Raw genomic sequence first — 21432 nt, 5'->3', positions numbered from 1 at the left:
CACACTTTGCACGTAGTCTCCTAAGTAATGGATGTGCTTATTAAAGATGAAATGAATGAAGTCATACAATGAAATGCCATACAGCGTGTTTCATGTTGCTACAGATAACAGCCTTTAATTTAGGCATGCGCGAGATAAACACATGATTCATAGCAGACGAAAAATCTCTTTTTTGTCTTTTTTTAAAAATAAGTTAAAAATAAATTTACATTAGCATTCATAAACACTCCTGATGGAAACAGATGACTTATCTTCATATCAGGGTTGCAGTGTGGCTGAAGCTTATCCCAGCTGTCATAGGGCAAGAGGCAGCGTACTCTCTGGACAGGGTGCCTGTCTCATGTACACATAATCATTCTTTTCACATTCACCCCAACAGTCAATTTATAATCACCAATTAACCTAAAATATAGTCATGGAAAAAAACAATAATACTATTTTCATAGGGCTCTATGCAAACATGTAGGAAAATGAACTTGAAACAATGGTTTTCTGTCTGACTTTATTAGTCTCGCACATTGTTCTGAGTGTATTCCGACACACTCTTCTTTACATCATTACTTCAGTTCATCGAGGTTTGCAGGCTTTCATTTATGCACACCTGTCTTAAGGTCCCACCACAGGAAGAACATGCAAACTCCACAGTCCAGCAGATTCAAACACATTTTTACCTTCAGGAGTATATACATAAATAAATATACATTTTTTTTTTTCTTAAACCTTTCGATATATTAATGTTCATATTCATGTTTACTTCCTACGTGACCCCTACCTACTAGAGTAGTAATAGTAGTAGTAGAGTACGAATACATTCAGCTGCATGTGCTTTTATGTATTTTCGTGTGTGTGTGTGTGTGGGTGTGTGTATACATGAGCTCACAAAGCAAGAAACTGCACAAAAAATAAAACAAAAAAATCTTCTTTAGTGCTACTGGTTGTCAAAAACTCCAGGGTATCTTAGACAGTTATTGGGGTCTCTGCACTGTCTTTGAGTGTGGGCGGTTGCATTTTCCTTTTTTATATCTGGGTCACATAGTGCATACTTAAATTTAGCCTTTGTGAACTTTGCATGCGAAAACTTTAATAGCTTTAGCTTTGCTATGACAGATGCCATTTTCTTGGCAGTAAGAGAAAAACAGCCGAATACACTTTCAGTGTGAGTTCAAGCTCCAGTCTCCCTCTCCATCTCTAGATTCTGGACCGAAAAAATGGTGAGATTGAGGAGATGAAGAGCCTTCAACGGACCAAGCAGAAAGAATCAGAGGAGACGATCCGTAAGCTGGAGAAGAAAGGTGAGAGGTCACGTGATTGCGGGGTTAACATGAAGGATGTTTATACTTGTGTCTCTGCCACTTGGAGTAAAAAGCCTAAAAAGATGCAATTCCAGAAAGGATTGCACTGGTGTAGAGTGACACTCTCCAGCTGTGCTGCTCAATCTAAAAGTCAGTCAACCTTATGTGTCTTTTTATACTTGATTTCCTTCTTTTTGGTCCTGTTCCTTTCTTTTCTCACGCGTCTGCTTCTAAGAGTGTCCGATGATAAAACTGTGTCGCACAGAAGAAATAGTAGCCATTCAAATAGAAACAAAATCTTTACTGTCATTGATTTCCTGACAGCACATCAGTCGAGCACAAGTGTGTGTGCACGTCTGTTCGTGTGTCCATCTGTTCATACCCTGAGGCAGGGCCTGACTGCTCTTTTGTGTGTTTTGTGTCTGCGCTCACCTGCAGTTCAAAGTGTGCTGCGGGAATCCCAGGTCATCTGCGAGAGCAAAGAGAAGCAGATTGCAGAGCTGAAGAAGATGTCGGATCAGAGCGCCGACTCTTTAAAAAACGAGTGGGAGAAGAAGGTATGAGGATAAGTTGAAGGGCTTAGAAATTCTACAGGCCAACGCCGTGTAAGCAGCCCTGAGCCAGAGGAAGACTGTTTGTTAGCATGAGACAAGCAGACTTTGCTTTAAGCAGCCAGGCTATGCTGTACCTCATTCCTTCATGTGGTGCTTAAGTTAGTGTGGGTTTTTTCACTGCTGAAAAATTAATGCTCTGTGCCCTAGGTAAATTGTCTTTTCACTCCTACAGCTCCAGCTAGCTCAGCTGTGGGGGCTCAATAAGATGCTAATGAAATTTACACTCATCTCTTCAGGGTCGCTCAGCATGTGGTGAACGATGTTATAGAAACATTTTTTTCTCTCAGATGACATAAAAAATTCCTGTGTAGCATATAAATTATGTTTAACCCTGTTCAATAAGAGAGATGTTGCACATCTAAAGAAGCAGACAGTACTAACTCCACTCTTTGGAAGTATGCACTCACTGTCACTGTATTAGGTACACCTGTTCAACTTCATGAACATGGTCCATCATAGACATGGTCAAGACGGCCTGCTGAGTTCAAACTGAGCATCAGAATGGGGAGGAAGGGTGACTTTAAGTGACTTTAAACAGCATGGTTGTTGGTGCCAGACGGTGCCAAGGCTGATCTGAGTATTTCAGAAACTGTTGATCTACTTTTCCCACGCAACAATTTCTAGTGTTTACAGAGAATACTTGATGCCAGAGCTCAAAGGAAAATGGCCATACAATGCCCATTGTATTATTAATATTTCAAGCTGCCGGTAGTGGTGTAAGTGGACAGTGACAGTGGGATTCCCATTATGGATAAATCTTCAGCAGCTGTGTGATGCTATCATGTCAGCATGGACCAAAATCTGAGTAGTGTTTTCAGCACTTTGTTGAATCTATGCCATTAAGAATCAAAGCAGTTCTGAAGGCAAAGGTGGGTTATCTTATCTTATCTTATCTTTATCTTATCTTTAACAAGGTGTACCTAATAAAGTGGCTGTTGAGTGTATGTATGTAACATTTGATGCTGCTATTGACTGTGAGATATGAGATTTCTTCATCAGTCCACAAGTCCTTCATCGAGTGTTTTTAATATAATGAATTGGTTAGACAGACTGGTTATCTGTCCAGGTTGTACCCTGCGTCTCGCCCTAAGACAGCTGGGATATGCTCCAGCCCCGCCGCGACCCTGAAAAAGATAAACGGCAGAGAATGGACGGAATTGGTTAAAAAAGTGTTATGTGGTCTCTGATTGCTGAAAAGTGCTTTTATACTTTTAAAAATTAAAAGAGAAATGATCGATCAGTCATTAATGACTGGAATCGCAGCGAGGAACATCTGTAACTGACATGTAGATGTATTGAATTCCCTTGCAGCTGCATGCTGCCGTGACAGAGATGGAGCAGGAGAAGTTTGAATTGCAGAAGAAACACACACAGAATATCCAGGAACTGCTGGAGGACACCAACGTCCGACTGGCTAAGATGGAGTCTGACTTTAATGCGCGGTCACAAGCAACTGTGAGTACAGGAACAGGCATGTGTGAGTCTGGATGTGTGTGTGTCAGCTTTACTGCATCAATACAGCAGCTAAGATGAATCTTACTAATATTGTTAGCTGTTTTTTTTCTGGCTTTCTGTTAATCTGTGTACTATGTGCACAAACAGCATGTTGATAAATGTTGATGAAACATGTGGGTGTTACTCACCCATAGTTGTTGTGATACTCTTATTAAACTGTATGCAATGACACCCAGTTCAATACTACACATGCTTGGATGTCTGATCACAGCAGCTCATCAGTCAAGTGTGCGACACTGCCTCGTATCGTCTTTATACTTTTATAGTTAAGCAACCATTTCATGTTTTATTTCTGAAATGCATGTGTCACATTTTACAACACTTTTGACATGAGATGCGTAAGATGCTACAGTAGCTCAGATTGATATAGACGACTTCATCAGCATTTTATTTATTTATTTATTTAAGTCATCTTTTTACAAGTTAAATGAAAGGAAAAACAACACCATCTGCCTCTGGCTCTAGATTTGAGGTGTTGAGGATCAGTTGCTCTGCACACTTCAGACAAAAAATAATTTTCTGGAGCAGCTTCTTTGAAATTTTGTGTTAGCGCTCAGTCTGTCGGTGTGTTTTTGTTGCAGCTGCTGTGTGTTGTGTCTGCTGAGACCAATGATGTGATTTTCTGATATTGAATTATTAATCTCCACACCCTGATTTATGTTGGACCTTGTGTTGCTGCACATACCAAAGTAGCAGATGTGCTGGAAGACTCCCACTCAACCAGTGGTCCCGTGGATTTACAGATACAGTGTTGTGCAAAGGTTTTGAGCCACAAATATGTATTGTAACATGCAAACATAAATGAATATACAGTATATAGGACAAAAACAGAGCTTGTACAATTCTAACAAGACTGAAAGACAATATTTGGGATGAGCACCTGTATTCTTCACCACAGCCTGAACGATCTAAAGCAGCTTTCCTGTCATTTCTTTAAGTTGTCTTCAGGAATAGTTCTCCAGGCTTCTTGAAGGACAGTCAAAGCTCTTCTTTGCATGTTGGCTGCCTTTTCTGTTCTCTGTCAAGATGATTGCACACTGCTTCAATAATGTTGAGGCCCAGGCTCTGGAGAAAGCAGTCCGTGACTGATGGTGCTGTACTCAGTGTTTTTCAATTTAGATATACTTTTACTGCATTGGCAGTGTATTTGTATCACTGTCATACAAAAAAATGAAGTTGCTGCCAATCATATAATATTGTATGATGGATCAAAATCTGACTGTACTTTTCTGGATTCTGGATACGTCAGGTTTAACAAGATCCCCAACACCACTGGCTGAAATACGGAGTCTACACCATGTCTCTTCTGAGCTTGTCCATACATACTTATAACTCATTTTTATTTATTTTATTTGTTTATTTTTATGGCTTCATCACTCCACAAGACCTTTTACCACTGATTTTCAGACACTTTTTTGGAATTTGGCAAATCTCAGCCGTTTCTGTCTGTCTCCCTTCCTTAAGAATAGCTTTTTGTCAGCCACCTTTTCACAGAGACCATTTCTGATGAAGGTTCAGTTAACAGTAGATTGATCAGGGGCAGCACGGTGGCATGGTGGTTAGCACTGTTGCCGCACAGCAAGAAGGTTCAATTCCACCACGCTCTTTCTGTGTGGAGTTTGCATGTTCTCCCCGTGTTTGTGTGGGTTCCCTCCGGGTACTCCGGCTTCTTCCCACCGTCCAAAGGCATGCAGTTTGTGCGGAAAGGTCAATTGATTAATCTAAATTGCCCATAGGTGTGAATGCGGGACCGAATGTGAGTGCAAATGGTTGTCTGTCTCTGTGTGTTGGCCCTGCGACAGACTGGCGACCTGTCCAGGGTGTATCCCACCTCTCGCCCTGTGACAGCTGGGATAGGCTCCAGCGCCCCCCGCAACCCTGAAAAGGATAAGCGGAAGCGAATGGATGGATCAGATGAAGGGTCAGATACATCTCTCAGGTCCTTTGACAGGTCTTTGCTGACAGGACTTTCAGATACCGTTCACCTGCTTTGAACAGTTTTTAAGGCCTGACACTTCTTTTGTCCGCTACTTGTCCAATTTCCTCTTTTTTTTCCTACAAACTAAAGGCATGGAAAAAAATGTGTTTTTGTGACAGGCAGCTAGAGTAAATAATGTGTCTAAAGATACCATTGTTCTTTTGCTAAGTTGTCAATTATGTGTAGACGCAACACTGGATCATCCATTGAGTTAGTTGCTTTTTTTGTTTAATACTTATTATTCATAGGTCAGTGTTAAGTGACTTAATAACCAGAAAAAAGCCATTCCTCCAAAAATGGGTCGGGAACAACGACTGCACTGAAAATGACTGACAAAGCACATTTCATAAGTTGGAACCATCAGCATCAGAGGCCAAAGAAATACTTTGAAAGATCTTCGGAAAGCCTGAAGAAATATTCCTCAACAACAGGCTCCTTGGAAGCAAAATACAAAGAAAGGAGGAGTGGCTCAAGACTTTTGCACAGTAGTGTAAAACCCACATGATGAGCATATAAAACACAACATATTTAGCATTTTATTCTGGGTTAACTTACTTGACTTATTATTTATTTATTTTTGTATGCACATGTTTGTTCCATCTGTCTGTGATCACGACTTATACTTGAGATAGTGTGAGCAGCTTTCAGAGATTCATCCTAAAGAGCAGCAGGGGATGCAAGTGTTCAAACGCTTAGTGTAGGCAGATTATTTTCTATGCTCAGCACCACCTTTCACTGGAACAAACAGGATTCTCTGCAACTAGATTTATTTCTGCTAAAAACTCTTTCCTCAGTTAGTTCTAAATGTATGCATCTGTCGCATGGCTAATCAGGAAAAAAAAAGTGGCCCACAACACTCGGTGGCTGAAATGAAAGGAGACATTCTCTAACCTCTGGCCAAGAATGACTCTCATATCTTGTGCCTGTCATCTTTAAAAAGGTCTTTGATCCAAATATGTATTAAATCTTACCCATTGCTGTGATTGCGCTTGAAGATGTGCGTGCACACATGCGTACACACCTCCCAAAGCTCCACTTTCTTTGAAGTCATATGAAAGGACTTTGGTTTAAGTGGGACTATGCACATTTCATTAGCTGGGACCGTCAACACCAGAGGCCAGTTGAATGCACGTGTTTCATAAATACAGTTTCTATCAGTATCAGTGTTCATGGGTTGCCATACACACACGTTGCCTCTGGCCTTAGTCTGTCAACAGGGCCACATTTAAGAGGCAACAAATACTGAATGGTTCATGGTTGATAGCCCCCCTTTTTTTAATAATTAAGGCCAGACAAGGTCCAAGAAATGGGGGGGAAAGGCCCCCTGTCACTGTAACAGCTGCTGTCTTCCTGTGGGATTGGGCTTTACCTACACAGTAATTCACAAACACACACACTGACGATATGTGTTGAAGGTGGTCTTTATCTCAGGTGAGCCGGTACAGCACCTTTTTGTCTGTGATTTCTGTCTCTGTGCTTGATCCTTTAGAGCTGGAGTTGCCTCATGTTGCCCCATGTTGACTTTCTTGAGTCTTCCAATATCCAGACGAATCTTCCTTCTAGACTTTTCAGTCCATACTCCTCATTAAATAGAAGTGAGCTCCAGTAATGCTGAACATGTGCTTTGTGCAGCAAATCACATTGTAGTTGTTTGTGGTCAGTGCTACTCCTCTACTAAATACACTCCTCAGAGTAACACTTTTTGATCAGAGTATAGTATTGAGTCACTTAAACTTCTATGTCTCCCGTCATGGAGGCGATTCTAGGGTAGCTGGACAGGGAGATAGAAGTTCCTTAATCTATCATGAAGACCAGTATCTGCTACCTCTGTACAAAGACGAACAGGATGAACACTGCCACACCAAACAATCAGAAGCAGGCTTCATGAAATTGGCCTGAGAGCCCGACATCCTTTAGTGGGCCCTATGCTGACTGCCTGGCACCAGTTAACCTAACATTAATGTGTTTGGAAACTACTGCACCACTGTGCCGAAGAGATGTAGATCCTAAGTTTATATCCAGGACACAATATGAAAAGTTTGCTCACATCACACGCAACACAAGCAAGCCAGGACAACCTCAAGTCGATGATTCATTCCCTTCAAATACAGCAGACTGGATGCAGCTTAATAACAAATGAAATAAAGACTGTTCATCTGCCCACCGCTGCCTTGTGGAGTTTCTGTCCAACAGAGATCACAAGAAGGTGCTTCGGATGTTGTTTTTGGCTCTTATCTCTGCGCAGGGCAGAACAGGCAGAAGTGACTGAGTAGGTGTTTGAAAATAAAGACAAGCTGCTATCTGCACCAGCCAACTTTTAACAGTAGTCTGTGCATGTCCAAACCAAGTAAAGATAGAGATGCATTTGTAGCAGTGCCACATTGTCTCCACTGCTGATTGAATGGGCCTTTCCTATATATAAGATATAGTTATCAACACTGTTTCAGACGAATACAGAATAACTGGTTTCTGAAAATGGCACTAAACCTTTTTAAAAAACATTTGCTGGACATTTATTCCTCAAGCTTGCTATTTCCACCTTACACTGTCCTCTTCCTTTAATAGTGTTTGCTTATTCTATATATGTATTATAGTGATGTTTTTATGAGGACTTTTGTAAGTCTAACCAAGAAAAAAAATCTGATCTATTATTAGAATTTGAACCACAATATGCGTGGCCTCAGGAGACGAGTGATGATACAGGCTGCCTTCCAGTTGCTGGCTGTAGTTCTGATACAAATATTGTGAAAGGTCGTCCATCACTTTTTATGACTTTTTTTGTCACGGCTTACATGTTTTGTTTTGTTTTCCCCCCCTCTTCAAAGGCTTAATCATTTCAAAATCTTCGAAGAGGAGCGTAGCTCATAATCTAGTTTAGTCTGCACTTCACACAAAGTCATTCTCCTTCTAAAACACCTAATTAGGGGACATATTTTGGCCCCACTGAGGGTCCAGGTGTGCCGAGTCAGGCTTCAGTATGAAGACGTGTCTTCTCATCTCCTGCCAGAAAGCTAAGTGTCAGCACGCGTCCCAGCACAACACAGACTCCTTGTTCCTTTTCTTAACGCCCTACACGGCTAACACAAAGACAAAGGTCTCTCTCAGCAGCCTTGCCGGGCGCAGCTCGCATACTCTTTTCAAACGCACCATTCCCTGCCTTTCCCGTCACTCCACCTTCAGTCATCGCAATCTTCTGTCATCATCTAGATCAACTAGCACGCTCCATCTTTAATCAGCGCCCCGTCATCGCCTTTATCGGCCCGCCTACACTGCATTCCACGCTGTCATGTGTACATAGACACACACAAAGACACATATGTGCATGTTGATGGACAGTAGGCAGGGAAGGGAAGTTCTTTTTAATCAAAACAGTGTAGGAAGAAGCTGTCTGTTTAGGCTGGACTTTGATCACTGTCTTCTGAAAATCTGAATCTTGATCAAGTTTTGACAGTGGAAAAGAGGCTGAAATACCTCAACGCTGTCATTGTGTATGCTGGAGTCATTTGATCTGATGCAGGATCACCATGTTCAGATATTTAAATCGATGAAGTTATAGGCTTTTTATTATGCCCTGTGTTGATGTACCAGCACTTTACTGCCACCAGCGTTAAATGTCAGTAATTTAAGAATTGAAAGAGATGTGGCTAGACTTTGAAATTGCCAGTAATATCAGGCAATTTTCACACACACTGACCCATCTAACAACTGATTATTGTCTGTTACTGGAATTGTAGAAAGTCCACCTTAAGTGAATGTTCATGCGGCCTGTGCAGTTTGCTATTATGGAAGCATTCATTAACTTTTACATTTTAAGCTGGTATCACTATGAGTTTATTCTTATGTCACAATTTGGGTATTAAGTTTAAACAGTAGCCAGAATGTAACAGAGGAACAACAGCTGACTAGAAACATGTGCATCTGAGCTTTTTGTTTTTTGTTTTTGTTTTTTTACTTGTGTGGTCGTGTGCTTGTGCTTACAATGACAGTAAAGGTTATCTCGTCTTTTCTCTTACAAAGAGGTCTTCTAAAAATTTGCCATGTGGAGCAGGGAAGGATTTTCAGCTACAAAGTTTAGTAGCATGTAATAGTATTACACATTTTTGGAGTAATTATCATTTATTGTCAATGAGTGAAGTGAGAGGATCAGTCAGCTGCACCGTTAGCCACATATTAACTTCTATCCGTCCATATCAGTGTCCTGATTTCTGTGGAGCATGCGATCCTCTGGTTTATGTTCATTTTCCCATGCTGATGCCCTTGGTGGTTCAAGCTGTTTGATTTAGTAACAACTTGTGTGTCCAGGAGCGAACGATGAGAGAGCTCGAGCTCCGGGTGAAACAGCAGTCAGCAGAAGTGGAGAAGGGCAACACGCTGCGTCAGAAAGTGACACAGGAGAAGGCTGAGCTGGAGATCCACATTGCATCTATCAGCACTGAACTCCAGGAGGCCAACAGACGGTATGAACCTGTTTGGCGTGTGGTAATAGGGGTGGATTGAAAGATAAAGAGGAGAAGAGTAGCTCGTGCTAATATTGAAAGCTTTTCAATACTAACCAGCTTTTCATGACTAGCTTTTACTGCTATGTGCTATTTAATTTCAATGCCTTCTTCACATCTTCAGAAATCTTTATGTAATGTATTGCTAGTGTGCAGTGGATGGACAGTAAAAATGGTGTCTAAATAGAAACGGAGCTGTGTGTGTGAAACTCTTTCATGAAGTCTGAATCAAGCTGTTAGCTTTTCACAGGATTATGATCCTGCAGCAGGAGAAGGAGCAGCTGAGCGAGCAGCATGAAGAGGCCACGCAGAAGCTCCAAGCCAAGTACGAGACCGACTTGAGCCACTTGCACCATGAGCATGCTCTCTCCGCTGCTAAGGTTCACATTACCACAACACACCCACACGTATCTCCCTCCGGCCTGCTAAATTTTGCTGCTGATTGATTAATAACACAGAACTTTTAGCAGATTTCTCCACTCTCTTTTGCAGGCCTCTGAGGTGATGGCAGATTTAGAGAAAACTGTGGCTCAGATCAAACAGCAGCTCGAGGACAGTGAACATCGAAGACACCAACAAGTCAGGGTATGATTCGGGTGGCGACGCTCATCTTAAACCTCTCTTTCGTCACCGCAACAATACGAGCTTTAAAAGTGCTTGTCATTATCAGCGCTTTCGGACCTATTAATTTGACTCTGCTTCCTTTCAGGATCAAGAGATGAAGTTTCAGCAGGAAAAAGATGAACTGCTGATCAACTGTGAGAAAAAGGTACTGTGTTCCTGTTCCATAAAGAGAAATCCATCTGCCAAGCTCAGTAACCTCCTGTCATTATATCAAAACCACCCCCGAACAAAGTGATTAGTGGAGATCAAAGCTTGGAGTCGCATGTTCCTCATGGTTGTCTGCTCTTGTAAAATCCTAAAAGCCTCAGTTAACAGGTAGATGTTAGGCTGGCGCAAAGGAAAGCAGGATGGTAAGTTAGTAATTTAGAACAAGAATTATTAAGCTACAAAATTAAGGAAGAAGTTAGAAGCAAATTGAAATAAACATTTTTTGGGGTGGGGGCGGGGGGGGTCTGTCTGAAGTATGCACTGTCTCTGTACCCAGGCCTGTGCTTGATTACCCCCTCTCCTTTGAGAGACCCTTTTGAAAGCCATAGAGCAGCCATAAAGCATAGAGTACAAAGGCTATTGTTAATGATCTGAGCTGGACCAGACTAGGCCAGGCCAGACTTCATAGGTAAAGATCAGGTTTAAAGCCCACACTGCAGCTGGGTCATCTTCAAAGTGCCACATCTTGATGGCAGGCTGGCATACACATCTGGCTGCCTGTGAGTGATACACCTGCAAAAACTTAGCAAGCCTGTGTGTTCTTTATTTGGGGTCAAGGAGGATTTAAATTAAGCTTCCCTCAGTGGATTGGTTTTGATGTGTGTGTGTATTTTTCTTTCTTTTTTTGTCCTCGTAATCCACCTGTATTTTTTTTCCTACCTTTTCCTTTCCTTTCTTTACTTCACGAGGTGACAGGGGAATGAAAGACAGACGAGTCCGTTGTTCATTTTCCTTTTTGTTTACTCTGGAAAGATTCCTCGCTCCGCTCCCGAGGAGTGCTAAAGGATACACAAGAATTAGACTGTGGTATGGTATCTGGACATGAGAAGGGCCCATATGGCTGCCATAGATCCAGATTGAGAGGCCCTCTAAGGCAGGCGGGATGGGCTCAGATGGTACTTTTGATGGGGTGATAGAAGAGACGAGACCAGATGCACAAGGTCACAGGCAGAAGAGTTTCCTTGAGTGATGTTTGATGGTGTCTGCTTTTGCACTCACTCGCACCTCTCTCTCTGTTCCTCCGATACTCTCATCCTCGCTCCCTCTTCCTCCCTCTCTCTCTCTATCTGTCTAAGGTTTTGGCACTTCAAACTGAGGCAGAGAAGGAAAAGGCAGAGGCTAAAAGGAAGATAGCCAAACTGGAAGAAGCACTCAGGTATGATGGGAAAAGGCTAAACAGAGAGTTGTGTTGAATTAAAGACGTTTCATAGGTAATTACGTCCTGGGTCTATGCTTTAGACTCCATTGGTAATTATTTAGTCTGTTTAAGATACTTCATCAGCATTTCAGCATCAGAAGTTTTTCAAAAGTCCAACAGAATGAGGAGTAAAAGGACACTCAGGCAGATTTTCAGGCACAAACCACAATACCAAACCAGTCATATTCCGACGTTGTCACATTGGGGTTGTGGCAGGTACATGGAGAGTCATGGTGCATTATCACTATCTGTACTGAAACCGGCAGCAAAGTTTCCAACATGTCTAATGTTAGCGAGCATGATTTTTTTTTTTTTTTTAGAGTCATTAATATCACAGATTTGGGCCTCGATTTTGTGGCTTCAGACTTTATTAAAAGGAGTTGTTTATGTCTACTGACTTTGAGTCTTTGATCATAAAAACAGCGTGTATGAATTCTGATTTAAGGCGGAGTTTGGCTTTAACAAGTCAACCCTTGCACGCTCTCTTTGATCTCTTCTTATAACTGAAACTAGTACTGAGTTGAGAGCCTTGAAAGTCTCAGAACTTCACATGTGATTGGTGTTTGTGATGACTTGATGAAAACTGGCAAACCTAATCCTATTGTATAAACCGAGTAGTCTCTATACTAATGAAAGCTGATAAACAAAACTGTCGACTTTGACAGAATCATACGGCTGATATTTAATGGAAGAGAAACAGCCTGGGTATTGGTTAATATTAAAGAGTGTTATGGGGTGATGCACATTCGGTCAAGAAATTTAAAAAACATGAAAGCTACACTAATCAATATTTGATATCAACAATTGATAAAATGGCAAAGTGATGATGTGAGGTGAATCCACCAACAGTTCTTGTTTAATTCTGCACTTTTCCTCAGCCCCCACTCAGCTTACTACCACCATTCAGCAATTTGTTTTGATTCAGTCTCATGATTCTCATCAGTCCCGTTTCCAGATGCAGCATACAGCTGTTTTGAATAAACTAAAAAGCCATATATTTCCCACAGGAGTAAGTGAGGGTGGCCTGTAACACAGCTTCAATAAATATGCTCTTTTTAAGTCAGTGAGATACCCATCTTTGCTCAATTGTGAAATCTGTTAAAGTGACCATATTCTGTCATTTATATACATGATTGCTTCACTCAGACATACTCATACGATTACTGAACATTGTCAGTGTCACTCTAGTGAAGGGTAAATACACTTTTGGATTGTTTAGTTCTCCCCATCGTTGTTGCCAGAAGGAAGACCTATGTGTATGTGCGCCCTCAACCCTTTCTGCCATCCAGACTGGTCCTCAGTCACTAATATCTCTTTAGAAATGTTCAAAAAATTAGTGCAGACACAAAATAGGCATTGGATTAAGTGCTTCCTCTGGATTCAAAGTGGTTAAGAAAGAAAAGTAAAAACTAAAACTCACTGTGGCTCAAGTTTAAAAAAAAAAGAAGAAGAAGTTTACATAGAAGTATGAAAGGCGAACAGTATTAAAAAGATGTCCAAGATGAGCCATATTCTCCAGCATCTGTGGAAAAGTGCCAAAAAATTTGACTAAGTGACGACATCCAGCAAGGATGAGGATTCAATGAAGGATAAGATGAGAAATATTAATAACATTAATAATGCTATGTTGTTGGTATGTTTGGTCTAAGGTACATATACAAACATTATGGAGCCCAGTGGTCCACAACAATCAAGTTTTTAGTGAGCTGCACAAAGAAGCTCAAAGACATATGGAGTCTTAAGCATGTGCATTCCATTAATGTGTCTGCAACACATTCAGAAAACTGCTGTGACAACTTTTAAGGACACGCAATCGAACGGTGGTAAAGGATGTCTGAAGGGGAGAAATGTCAGTGCTTCTTTGGGCCTGTCTGATTGTTAAATACACAACGCTTTGCTAACACATTCACTATGTTTTCAGCATGATATACTGCTGCAGCTCCTGCTTCAAGACAGTTGTGTTGAGCGTTGAAAGTGCAGATTTAACTGTTTCCAATAATGATAGCTCACGTACATTGCGTGGTTCAAGGAGTTTTTGTGGTGCACAAATGCCTTTTAATGAAACAGCTTTACCTAAATGGAATGTAGCCACACCTAAATAGTGTTGCTAATTAAACTTGTAGCTACAATGTTTCAGAATGCCTACTGTAGGGGAAAACAACATGTAATCTACTCTAAATGCCACATCCTACTCTAACTCCTTTAGCTTCGACACTCTCTTCTATCCAGAGCTGCATATGTTGAAATGTTCGACTTCAGCAGACTCCAGACAATCAGCAAACCAACCAGCGAGCCAGTCAGTACATTCCACTGGGTAATTAATTCCATACAGGACCATATTACTTGGCCACAAGCAGATTATAGTTTCTATGGCAAGACTAGATCATGTTCTGCACAATTAAACAGAGCGCCGGCTCAGCCTATTCAGCAACCGTAGCTCCAGTTCCAGCCATACATGGCCCAAGCGTGCCACAGTGCCATCACTCACCCCCAGTGGTTTTCAGCCGTTTGTTGTAGCATAATAGAAACCCAAAGGTCTTCCAGGGTTCTTCTTCTATGGTCAAAGTGGTCTTAGACAAACACTCTAACAATAACACTGTAGCTGTTTGAGGAAAAGATTATATGGTTGTTATTACTCTTCTTCCTTTCTTTCAGTCACCATGATGCAACAAGAAAACACATTTTTGTAGCATTTAGTAAATATCGGTGTAAATATCATAACAGGACACTGATGGTTGTGTTTTCTTATTGTTTGCTTGTCATTGTCAGCCCAGCTACAGAGAACGTCCTTAAACACAGCAGACAGATCTGTTTGTGCATAAATTATCCTTGTTGTTAGTATCAGTAACGAGCCAGTCATTCCCTCGTTTAAACACTGAAAACGGCAAGTGGCCCGTTGGGCTCTTAGCTAATTAAATACTCAGGCTGCATACACACACACACACAAACACGCACACACTTTCTCGAACACACTGAGCAGCCTGATGTGTGCTACCTGCCTGCTGCCGTGGCAACACTGTCGGCCTTTAAAGGCGATCCAGCAGAACTTCAAAGTCAAAGCAAGACCGCACGCAGGTTTGTGTGTGAGTGTGTGCGTGTGTGAAGATTGGAGGATGAATGATAAAATTAAACAAATAGAACTGCTCAAGAAGCCTCCTCCTTCAGATGCTGTGTGATACATGCATCTGTATAATGCATGCACAATGATCCATGCAGACTGTGTGAACATAGATTTATTATTAACAATCTTTGTCTATATAAAAAGAAATATTTAAAAAATCCACAAATTGATTTTTTTTTCTTAATAAGTTGATGCAACTACTGATTGTAAAGTTTTAATGGATCTGATTATTTATATGTAGCATAAGTAAGTGATACCCATTCAAAGTCTAAGAAGAATATTATCTTCTTGTCCTGCCATGCAAATAAGCATTGCTGTGTCAGTTTGAGTTCCTGGTCTGTGTTACTATGGCAACAACAACAGAAAGCACTACAAAGCTGCGCTGGGAACAAGTTTCTCTCCTTTTCTTTCATCCCAACGTGCCTCAGATCATTACAGGGCATTAGCATGGAGATGGAGAGATACACCACAGATAGTGGTGGTTGTGGATGGGGTAGTAAAGAGAGGAGGGAGCTCATCTGGGGAACAGCTTGCCTGCTTTTGCAACAACGACCTCCAAATCACAATTTGGGGAAATAGAAAACCACTCGAATTTTTAGAAAAAGGAAAAGGTTGTAGATTATGGCGTTTCTTTTCTCTCTGAGACGCTGGCATCATTTTATTTTTCATGCTGTCCTTCATGCTGTCCTTCCTAGAGCTTGTATCCCAGCTGGGTTAAACAAAACCACGTCTTTACTAAGGCGTGGTGCAAACTTTGGTTTTGTCTCTCTGATTATTTACACTTTGGAGTGGCTGAAGTAGCACCTGACTGTGAGCGGCTATCCAGTTTCACATACGCCATCATTAATATGATGTTTCAGTCTTTGATTTATTTAACAATCCATCTCTAGTTTAAAGTTCATTGCTTCACTACCAATGTTGATTTTTTTTTTTTTTTTTTGTAAACAAAGCCTTTTTTCACTGTTTATTCTCTAATCAGCTCTTAGCAACAGTTGCTCTGGCTGATAACGCGTGTTTCCTTCTGGCTGCGTGTCATTGTTCACCTTCACGGCGTTTGTGCATGCATACCCATATGCATGCATGAGATAGGGTCCCTCATGCATGTCCCTCTACTCTTAAAGATAAAGGATTCATCCAATGCCTTCTTTCATGCTGGTGTGTGTGTGCACATTTTCTACAACTGGGTGTGTTTGAAGTGGTCTTATCTTTCTCAGCATTCCTCTCCCATGACAGGAGGGATGGAGGGAAATAGGGGTGGGGGTCCTGAGAGGGACCAGAGGTAGCCAAGCAGGGGCCATCGAGCAGCACAGTTAATGTTCAGGTGCAGGAGGAGCAGGTGGAGGTATGGATCCTGAATATTGAGAAGCTTCAGCTGGGCTCAGTATCAACTCCCATGATAACTACTTTGAAAGGGGGAGTTGGGAATGGGTTAAGCGTCAGTTCAATACTACAGATTTGACAAAAGGAATATTCTGCCCTTTAAATAGATTTTGTATCTCAGTGTTTCTTTGAGTTAATTATCACTAGATTTTTTTAAATGAATACTTATTTACATGTTTATTATTCAGGCTTGTACTAATCAGACACCACTGCAAGGATATAACTGAGTCGTCTAACAAGTATTTCCTCCTATTTCTGAATACTGAATTAGTAAAGTAGATAATGAATAAAAATGAGCAGTAATTCTGGGTATTTATTCAGCTGTAATTTGTCATATTTAATCACCCCATCACTTAATGTTCTGACATTTTTATATCCTGGTTTAATGATTTTTAATTGGTTTTCCCTGCTTTCACGGTCGTCACTCGAAACCAAGCTTGGCATTTCTACGCGAAGCTTGTTTTCTTCCAAATCTACGCTGACAGTCTGAATTTAGACCAGCAGGCTCGCTTATAGCTGATGGTTCAGACTGCACAGATTGTCTTCAGGGCTTTCATTGTTTCACTCAACTTCATCTTCCACTGCATTATGTTTGGGATATGTAAATACAGTAGTCTTACTTTAGGGACTTGTGCCTAGTTGATTTAGCATATTTCCATTGTAGTGTGCATAATTCGTAAAGCCAAATAGGTTTTAAGCCAACAGCAGAGACAGGAAAACCAACGTAGAACAACATTTTCCTGGATTTATCTCAAACTTTTATTGAAAAATGGCTCCATTTGGTTTTTTATTGCTGTAGTTTGAATCAGATGTATAGAGAGCACAAATAACAGCCTTCCCTCGGCGTGTCTGCGCTACACTAAAGCGGCAAGTTTTTTGGAGGGAACAACTTTTTCTTTAACGCCTTGGAACTGAGCGAGCTCCAGAGCTGGTTTGAACAATGACAAACATATATTGTTCTGTCTCTTTTTGCTCCGTCCCACCCACCATGTTTATCCACCTACATACTGCTTCTGCCAGTGTGTGTTGCACCAGATTCATTATTCTGTCTCCTTATTGGTGTTTAGGTGTTTTTGAGGTACGACTCACTAACTAGTGTGAGGTAAAGTCGTTTTTTTCTTCTTCGTCTTCTTCTCCGGGGATTATGCGAGAGCATAAACTTCACAGGAAAGTTTGAAATGTCATCATGTCAGATGTCATATCCTTCTAGTTCTCGAGCAAAGCGCTCCAAAGCGATTCCCTTTGCAACTTCTCCAAGATGTGGAAATCAGCTACTTAGTTATTGCATTGTCGCGTATTTCCGTGACTGATCTGGTCTAAGATGTATCAGAAAATACTGAAATATATTCAAAATGTAGCATCTCTGCTGGCCAATTGATGTGTGTCTTATTTTTGCTCCACAAAATATTCAGCTTGACTGAGAAAAACTGGAAAGCGGTTGCCTTTGAGCGAAGCTTTAATTCTGAATTGGTTTTTTTTGTTTTTTTGATTATTCGACTGAGTTGTTGCGTCTTTGATTCATCGTTTTGCCGCAAAATCTTTGGGGCTGGGCAAACTGCTAGAAGGTTGGGGCTTAAATTAAAAAAATAAAGGTCAACAGTCGTGTCTTTAAAGATGCTACCGAGGCAACTGTTCCCTGCAGGCACCCGGACGACTACATGCGTAGATGCCACTGTAGGCGGAGGGCTGTGCTCTTTACGTTTGTGGCTGTTTTTTTGTTTAATTTATTAAAGTGAAATGCTGCTCATAAACAGGGCCAGAACTGTAGGTTGGCTTTAAAGCCATCCAGCTCGACGATGCTCTGTTTTCTATTCCCTCTTTTCTACCCTTTCTGCCTTTAATATTTTCTTGCCCTTGTGCTATCTCTCTTTTGTGTTCACTTATTTGTGGTCTGTCTCTTATTCTGTGTCTGTTTCTGTCTTCTTTTTTTCCCACTCTCTCTCCCTTTCTTTCTCTGGGGATGCAGATGAAAACCAAGCCTGTTTTATTTTTTCTTCAGAGGGCGCTGAATATTTCAGTTTTGCATTTTCTCTCTTTTTATGTGCTCTCGCTTTTTTTTTCCAAGCCCCTTTGATGTGTCTGTGGATTCGTTATCATTCCGTTTGGATGAGCTCACAGACGCAGATGTGGAGGCACTCACATGCACTTGGCTCTCTCTCTCACACACACACACAAACACACACTCACACTGACTCTCTGGCTTTTTATGCTAGAGACCAGCGGCATCCACATGCAAGCGTGCATTCTAGTCTGTTTGTCAGTCTTTTCCATGTGCTGCTCCACCCACATCACAGCCCATACAATTCTTAAATACTCTTGCTTACATGAAAAGAATATTTGCATAAGCAATTAAGAGTTTCGTCTTTGTGCACAGACGTCAGTGGGTGCTTTTGTGTCAACTGCATGCGCGAGCCTGTATACAGTAACTTCATTGTGTATGCGCCATGTGCTTGCGCACTCGCACAGGCGGCACGTGGCACCGTGTGGTCAGAGGAGTCCGGAATATGCCGGCATCCCCGCACCCCTCCTGTCTGCCAGGCGGCTGGATGGCGGAAGCTCCTTCACCCTCTCTAGTACACAAACACTCTTCTCTCTTTGCCGCCCTCTCTTCCTCCCCTTTAAACAGCTGTTTAAGGATTGAGGGATAAGAGGACTTCCTCTTTAGCGAAGGCACATCTTTAATTTGAGCCTCCTCTCCTTCCACTTTTCTGACCAGAGATCCATTTAAAGCCAACAGGCCGCCCTGGCGCTGGCACCCCTCTCCTTCCCTTTCCCTCTCCATTTCTCTCTGCCAGGCCTCCCTGACTCCTTTTTCGCTGTCCTCTCATCTCACCCTCGTTGCTCTGTTATTGATGGTGACACGCTGTCTACCGCTGTAGTGACCACACACATTCACACGTGCGCACACACACACACACACACACACAGTTATGCTCCCGAGATTCCCCGAAGACGCCAAGTGTTCACCTGCTCTCCTCAGCTTAAGAGCATAATATGTTTCAATCTGTCACGTACTTGAAGTTAGCTGCAGTCACTTTTTTTCTTCCTGTGTATCCTCTGAGGTATAGGCCCAGCAGCCAGCTCCAACTTACTCATAGTGCACTCCTTGAGTAGAGTTGTCAGTCACACAGAGAGTTTGGGATTGTGGCTCATGAACAAAGGCCTCTGTGCACGCACGTGAGCGCGCACGCACACGCAGGCTCAGTCGTCTCTCAAGCGAGACACACACCCAATTCTTTTTTTTGTCTCCCTCACTCTCTCTACGCTCTCCTCTAGGAAGTTTTAAAAAAACTTGCTATTTCTGTGACATCCTTTTTTCCATCTTCCTCTTTCTTTTCTCTTTTTTTCCATCTCAGTCTCCCCACATATCCTTTGTGTCTGTCTAAGTCCGGAAGGCAGTCGTGCAACGAGACTGATTAATAATTACAGAGTACACAAAATTGGGAAAGAGGCAAAAAAAAACACTTTGTCGTTTGATGTCCAACATGAGAGAAACCAAAATTACAAAGAGACAGAACGCTATAAAGAGGAGAGAAAGCTTGCACATTCCTTTCTCAATCCTCTGCTTTTGTTCTCTGCTGTTTTGTTTTTTTAATTTTTTTTATTTTATTGCCTCCTCTGTTTTTTCTGGGGGGGGTTTTATCGCCTCTGTTTCAGTTCTGTCTTTATAAACACCTAAAGTTGTTTCTTTGATTACAGGAAGAGATTAACCACTTTACAAAGCTGCAAAACACTATATGCCTTTCTTTAGATGTACTTCCAATTTTTCATTTAATTTTATTTATTTTGTAAGTTGTGCACAGATGCTTATAATCGTGCTGCTTTTGACAGCCTTCCTGCTTTGTGAAGTACAGATAAATGCATGGAGCATAGTGCCTCCCCCTACAACCACCACCACCACCCGATGTGTGCCTGTTGTAATTTAGTAATAGTTGTACTTCTAATTGGTTTAAAGTCCCACTGGCCAGAAATTCATTCTTGCTGCTGCTTGTCTGTCCAGAGGGAATAATTATCCATACCCTCTTAGAGTAGCAATTTACAAGGGAGCAGAAAAACACAGCCACACATTCACTTATACTCAAAGCACTGCATAAGGCACGCTGTAAAGAGCGAAAAGTGCACAGTCAGTCATACTGTCCCCCCTGATATCGTGCTGTTTGTGCTTTAATCAGATAAAGCATCTTGAAGCGTTGAAATAGTGGCTGCAGGACATGTGACCGTTGTTGCAGTTGCACATTTAGTGTTACTTTTTGTGAAAATTAAATCAATTCACGCAATTCTGTTTTTAGCAAAATCCCATTTATGCACTGTACATGGATAACAGATGCTGTCGTTAAATTATTCTGATCGGTTTTTTGGTGTTTTTAAACCCGGGTGCGCAATTCTTAAGTTGTTTATTCAGACTATGTTCGTGCACGCCACACATGTGAGGAGCACGTGTGGCGTCATTAAAATACAAACGTTATACAAGTGTAAGGGGATAATATTTTCCAGGTTTTGGGGGGTTTTTTTGGTTGGGTTTTGTCAACATGGTTTCATCAAGAAGTGTCATGCAAGAGATGAGTGATTCTGCCAAATTCCAACACTTCAAAATCTAGTGTGGGTATCATGTGACAAACACTTGGAGGTGGCAGAACAGATGTGCATGCTTTTGCGCATTATTGTTCACAGTCAAGTCTGAGTCGAAGTCATTGGTGACAACAGAGTTTTGTCACAATATTGAGTATAGAATCGTATTATAATAGCAAACGTGTGTCAATAAGTCTGCCGTATATTTATTTTTAATTCTTTAGTAATTTTTTAGTTTTTAATATTTTGCATATACCTGTGTATTTTCTTATGTCTGCCTTTATTTCTGTTATTTTTTTATTTTATCAGTTAATAAACCAAAAAATATGCAAAGAGGTGCAAATTTAGAGCAAGAAGTTTAACCTGACTCCAAAAATATTTGGTTAATTTGCATCTCTAGGTTTGAATGTCAGCAGGAACATTGTCTGGTGTCAGTCT

General features: G+C 41.4%; 1 protein-coding gene across 10 annotated transcripts in view; it reads left to right on the top strand.

The window, feature by feature from the left end:
* The window catches only part of cep112 (centrosomal protein 112), a 130471-nt gene that overhangs the window by 28863 nt on the left and 80176 nt on the right, over positions 1–21432 (top strand). For all 10 annotated transcript variants that reach the window (XR_003219967.1, XM_013264798.3, XM_013264800.3 and 7 more), the window contains 8 exons: positions 1193–1292; positions 1731–1849; positions 3218–3361; positions 9702–9856; positions 10146–10275; positions 10388–10480; positions 10605–10664; positions 11803–11882. Coding sequence is in view for 9 of the 10 variants with exons in the window: in XM_013264798.3 (XP_013120252.1) it covers positions 1193–1292; positions 1731–1849; positions 3218–3361; positions 9702–9856; positions 10146–10275; positions 10388–10480; positions 10605–10664; positions 11803–11882 (881 nt within the window). In the remaining variant the exon portion in view is untranslated. The remainder of the gene's footprint in view (positions 1–1192; positions 1293–1730; positions 1850–3217; positions 3362–9701; positions 9857–10145; positions 10276–10387; positions 10481–10604; positions 10665–11802; positions 11883–21432) is intronic.

The sequence above is a fragment of the Oreochromis niloticus genome, linkage group LG4 (assembly GCF_001858045.2).
Source record: "Oreochromis niloticus isolate F11D_XX linkage group LG4, O_niloticus_UMD_NMBU, whole genome shotgun sequence".
In the NCBI taxonomy this organism is placed as follows: domain Eukaryota; kingdom Metazoa; phylum Chordata; class Actinopteri; order Cichliformes; family Cichlidae; genus Oreochromis; species Oreochromis niloticus.
This window is presented reverse-complemented; position numbering and strand designations above follow the sequence as displayed.